Source organism: Panthera pardus, unplaced genomic scaffold (genome assembly GCF_024362965.1).
Source record: "Panthera pardus isolate Hobbes unplaced genomic scaffold, ASM2436296v1 HiC_scaffold_27, whole genome shotgun sequence".
Classification (NCBI taxonomy): Eukaryota; Metazoa; Chordata; class Mammalia; order Carnivora; family Felidae; genus Panthera; species Panthera pardus.
In genome coordinates, this window is record NW_026526843.1 from 92,899,939 (window position 1) to 92,905,938 (window position 6,000).

At 43.0% G+C, this 6,000-nt stretch overlaps 1 protein-coding gene across 1 annotated transcript in view; it reads right to left on the reverse strand.

The window, feature by feature from the left end:
• The window catches only part of PRRG1 (proline rich and Gla domain 1), a 315,720-nt gene extending 314,537 nt beyond the window's left edge, over positions 1–1,183 (reverse strand). The window contains exon 1 of the mRNA XM_053891723.1: positions 622–1,183. Coding sequence (XP_053747698.1) covers positions 622–847 — 226 coding nt within the window. The 5' untranslated portion in view covers positions 848–1,183. The remainder of the gene's footprint in view (positions 1–621) is intronic.
• Between the last annotated feature and the right edge of the window lie 4,817 nt (positions 1,184–6,000).

A 6,000-nucleotide genomic window follows, 5' to 3' on the forward strand; every position in this document is an offset into this window, starting at 1 on the left:
ACCAAAAAAGGAAAGGAAATTACGCCTGTCTTCCAACTTTCCACATCCCTCAGAAATTTAAGGAAATAAAACCCAAACCGCAACTCCTTGGGGAAAACCCAGACAAAGTGGAGTAGAGCAGAAACGTGGGCACGAAGAGGTAAACTCGGGCAAATTCCTCCTTGAGAGTGGAGGGAGAATAGAGTGGGGAAGAGCGAGCAGAGAACCCACAGCGTCTCGGTGGAGTTGGGGCGTTTATGCTGGTCTTTTTTTTTTTTTTTTGAAGAGAGTGTTGAAGGCGTTGCGTTTTTAACACAGCCACACGGTTCTCGCCTTAAATGATAACAATGACCCCAAATAGCATACGTGTTACTCCAGAGCCCAAGGAATGGCCATGGGAGGACGGAGAGGGCGTGGGACGTCGCATTGGGTCTGGCGGCCCGGACGGAGGAGAGGCGAGGGGTGGCCATCAGGGAGGCGGCTGCAGCCCCAGGGTCCCCGAAGGGGCAGGCTGGAGCGGGGCGGACAAGGGTAGGGGACCCAGAAGGTTGGGGAGGGGCGGAGAGGCGGTGGCCGTCCGGGCAGTGGGGCGCGGGTTGGTGCGGGGCGGGAGGCAGGGGTCGCGGCGCGCCGGGCCCTCACCGCTGCTGAGCGTGGACTCGCAGTGCCAGATGTCCAAGCTGGCGGGTTTCCGGCAGGACTCCCACAGGGACAGGTAGTACTGGTGGTCGGCCGTGACCCAGGCCGGGCTCAGCACGGCCCCCAGGTCCAGACACAGCGCCAGGAAGATGCACACCAGCCCGACCAGCTTCAGCGGGGTCAGCACCGACACGCGCACCTCCTCCATGCCGCTGCCCGCCGAAGCCATGCCCCGGGCGCCGCGGCCGCCCGCCCCGCCGGAGGCGAGGTCGCCAGGCGGGTCCGGAGAGCGGGGAGCCCGACCTCCTCTGGAGGGAAGCAGCGGAGCCGCCGCGCACCGGGAAGGTGGGTCTGCGGGGGCTGCCGGCCCGGGTGGGGGTCTTCGGCAGCGGCAGCTACGGCGATTCCGCCGCGGACCTTCGCCGCCAGCCCCGCGCCGAGCTCTGCCGGCGCCCGCTCCGCCCCTGGGCTGCGGGAGGCAGTGGTGCTGGGGGAGAGGCGGCTGCACCTGGGCCTTGGCCTCAGGCTCTTGCTCCAGGCAAGAAGGGCTGGAGTGCGCCTGGCCCTGCCCCTTGCAGGGCCAGTTTCCTTCTCTGAACCCAGAGGCTGGTGCCTGGAAAGTGCCCCATCCCCTGGCTGGCGCTCTAAAAATGGGACCTCCCTCTCATGTATCTCATACAAGTGTAATCATATAGTATTCGTCTTCTGTGTCTGGTTTATTTCACTTAGCATAATGTTTTTAAGTTCTTCCATGTTGTAGCATGTATCCGAATTTCATTCCTTTTTAATGCTGAAAAAGATTCCATTGTATACTAGACCTCCCTTATCTGAGGGGTGATTCGAGTCCAAGACTCCTGAAACCATGGTTAGTGCAAGACCCTATGTATACTTTCCTCTTTCCTACACATATCTACCTAAGATAAAGTTTAATTTATAAATTAGGCGCAGTAAGAGGTTAACAATAATAGAACAATTATAACAATATACTGTAATAAAAGTTATGTGAATGTGGTCTCTCTCAAAATATATTGCATTATACTCACCATCTTCCTGTGACGATGTTAGGTGATATGAAACGCCTAACTGATGAGATGAAGAGAAGTGAATGAATGACATGGGCATTGTAACATAGCTTTAGGCTACTGCTGGCCTGCTGATTTCTCAGGAGCATCATCTCCTTTCTGGGCTGGGGTTGACCACAGGTAACTGAAAAGGTGGAAAGCGAAAGTACTGATAAAGGGGACTATTGCATTTATATACTACATTTTGTTTAACCATTCACCTGTCCGTGGACATGTGGGTTATTTCCATCTTTTGGCCATTGTGAATATTACTGCTTTGAACACTGGCATACAAATATCTGCTCAAGTCTCTATTTTTAATTATTTTGGTTATATACCTAGAGGTGGAATTGCTGTATCATATGGTAATTCAATTTTTAGTTTTTGGAGAAACTACTGTCCCGTTTTCCACAGCAACTTGCCATTTTACTTTCACACCAGCAGTGCACAAGGGTTCCAATTTCTTCACATCTTCACCAACACTTCTTTTTTTTTTTTTTTCATGATAATCGTCCTAAGGGATGACAGTGGTATCTCACTGTAGTTTCGATTTGCATTTCCTTAGTGATTAGTGAAATCTGAGTAGGTTTTGATGTCTTTATTAGCCATTTTTTATCTTCTTTTGTGAAATGTCTATTTAAGTTCTTTGCCTATTTTTAAATTGGGTTGTGTTGTTGAGTTTTAGGGGTTCATTATATATTATGGATATCAATCCCTTATTAGATATATGATTTGTAAATATTTCCTCCCATTCTGTCAGTTGCCTTTTCATTCTCTTGATAATGTTCTTTGATGGACAAAAGCTTTTAATCTCAATTTATATATTTTTTCTTTTCTTGCCTGAGCTTGGTGTCCTATCTAAGATATCCAGTGTCATGAAGCCTCCCTTTATGTTTTCTACTGAGTTTTGTAGTTTTAGCACTTATGTTTAGGTCTTTGATTCATTTTTTTTTTTCATATGATGTAAGGTATGGGTCTAGCTTCATTCTTTTCATGTGGATATCCAGTTTTCCCAGCACCATTTGATGAAAAGACTGTACCCCCACACACACACACCCAGAACTGTATAGTTTTGAGTTATTAAACTTGTGGACCCCTTGATAAGTCACAAGTAACTGGTGCTCCACTATGAAGAGTAAAGCCTTCCACGTCTCGCTTGCCTCATCAGCTCCGCATCTGTCCCACATATCTGTCGGTCCCGTCCCTTACTGTTCTCCCCAATGGGATGCGTAGTGATTGTGTACAAGTTAAAGTTTGACAAACGTCTGATCTATATCATCTCGTGCCTCTCAGGGCTCAACTTCTATTACAAGTGGCTGTACCAAAGCAGCTGCTAAGCAAATAAAAATGTACCGCTTTATGCCCTACCCTTCAACACGTTACCTGCTGCCCAAGAGATGGTGTTTTTTTTTCATGTGTACTTCTCAGCAGGCTCTAATTGTCACTGAGTGTGGTGCCTTCAGTCAGCGTTATTGACCTTAACTGGCATCACTATATTCTAGACTCACTGGTTCTCAGTTGAGATTTGTTATGCTCCCACTATTAGTTATACTGCATCTCATGCATCTGGTGATATGTTAATTGACGGATGAAGATAAATAATGATGCCTTACCAATAGTATCTCAAATAACCATCTTTCAGATTCTGAGGGAGGTGGGACTTCCAGAATGGTAGTATGAGAAGTTTGGGGAAGTCTTACCCCTGGGGAGACATATGTTAAGCTGGTGAAATTGGCATAGACAATCACTCAAAGTCTCTAGAGATCCATCAAAGGACTTAAAACAAACTGAGAAGCATTTATTTAAATCTATGGAAACTAAGTAAGAATGATGGAAAGCCACATCATTCAAGATAGAGATGGTACATAGGATTTCACAGTTCCACATTGCTTAAGAGCTCTTTCAGGGGAGTCAGCATCTTAAGGCAGATCCCATCTCCCCAGATTATTGGATGGAAGAGCTATTCTGAATGGAATCCAGATAACTGGCTAATGGAGAGAGAGAATTAAAGTGAAAGACAAGTAAAGTTCAATTTACATTAAAAAATTATGTATGTTCAATTTATATAAATAGTTGGTAGGTCATGTAGAAAGTAAAAGAGCATAAAACATATTGGTTGTTAGAGTTGACAATTAAGACTGAAAGACAAGGTGGTACCCCTTGCTGGGAGCAATTTTTCATGGCTGGTACAGACTCAGGGTAATCAACACCAGGGTTCTATTTTTTGACTACTGCCTTGGAGTGAAGTAAGTGAAAATGTGATTTCTTTTTTTTTTTTTAACTTCTTTGAGGGGGGAGTGGCAGAAGGAGAGAGAGAGAGAATATCAGGCAGAATCATAAACATATGCAGATATTTATATATTCCTCAATATATTCTGCTCTTCAGTGCCTCTTCATTGAAATATGTCAATGGTTTGAATGTTTTTACCAGTTCACTGTCACTCTCATTCCCATCTCTGAATGCTCTTTTGGTCATATGTTTTAGTATTTTTGTGTCCCTCAGAAGGGGGAACATCGTTTTCTAAAAACTGAATTGATAGGCATTGTTTATGCTCATGATTCTCATGGAATACCTTTTTTACTTTTTAGAGACAGCTTCATTTTAAGAGAAGCAAGTTGATGTCTTGAGTGAAGACACCTAGCATGTAACACTTAAAAAAATCTATTTTGTTTATAATAAGTTAAAAAATGTCATTATTCTTGGGGTGCCTGGGTGGCTTAGTCAGTTAAGCATCCAATTCTTGATTTTAGCTCAGGTCATGATTTCATGATTGTGAGAAAGAGCCCCACATCAGGCTCTGCACTGAATGTGGAGCCTGCTTTGGATTCTCTTTCTCCCCCTCTCTCTCCCTGACTCTCTCTCTCTCAAAAATAAATAAACATTAAAAAATGTTTAGCGTGAGTGGGGGAGGAGCAGAGAGACAGGGAGACACAGAATCCAAAGCAGGGTCCAAGCTCTGAGCTGTCAGCACAGAGCCTGACACGGGGCTCAAACCCACGGACCGTGAGATCATGACCTGAGCCGAAGTTGGACGCTTAACCAACTGAGCCACCAGGCGCCCCAAATAAACATTTTTTAATGTCATTATTCTTGGCTATCTACTGTGTTGTAAAAATAATCCTGTTTTACAGAATTAGTCTTTTACTTTGCATTGATTACAATAAGGACTTTAGACTTGTGTGGTCCAAAGATAATATTGTATTACATAATGGATGCAAAGCTGTTTAAATGCACTATAATTGTGTTTTCCTCTCCCTTATCCTCTATCATCCCCCAAGGAATCCCAAATAATTCCCTAGCCTAGAACATCTCTTCACTAAGTGTAGTATAGTTGTTATCACTACTGTATAAGGTAGTAACTGAAGTCCTGGAAGATTAAGTGAGAGATAATAAATGTCAGGCCAACTGTGCTTTCTAGTTCATATTTCCTTTGTACCACAATACTTCATATGTTCTTTAATAAATCATGAGCTCATTTATCAAATCTATGTCTCCTCAACCAAATCACCAAATTAACCAGTGCTCTCCAAGATCTCTGGAAAGCAAGCCCACTGATGCCCAGGGCATACTCAAGACTCAGAGCTAGTAGGCTACTCTATTGTCAGCCCACTCTCATGGAGAGATGAATGGTTACAAAGAATGATCTGTGTTTGTTATATCTGTTTATAGTATTGTACATGTTCTGATAATTGCATAATTTAATTGCTATTTAAAAGCAATAGAAACAATATAAGAGAGAGTAGCTTATGTGAAAACTAGGTTAAATACTTTGGTGTGATTCCATAAAGGTGAGACAATTTAAAAAACTGCCAAATTAAATGTGGGAAAAGCAATAACAAAACTTACAAATAGTATTTATTTATAATATAAAGTCTAAATCCAGTTTGATTAAATATTTGAGTTCTTTTTCTGCTTAAAAATAATGGAATAGACAATCTGAATAGGCCTATATCTATTAAAGGAATTGAATCGATAATTAATAACCTTCCAAGACAGAAAGCCCCAGGTCCAAATGGGTTCACTGGTGAATTCTACCACACATTTTAGGGAGAAATTATATCAATTCACCACAATCTCTTCCAGAAGACAGAAGCCGAGAGAACATTTCCTAACTTATGCATTATCCTAATACCAATATCTGACAAAGACATAATAAGAAAACAGATTAACATTTTTCACGAACATAGATGCAAAATTCCTCAACAAATATCAGCAAATCGAATTCAACAGTGTATTAAAAAATATGCATTAAGACCAAGTTGATGTAGGTAGGTCCTTAGAGGGTGTTATGTCCAAATCACCATAAATATTGTAAATAAT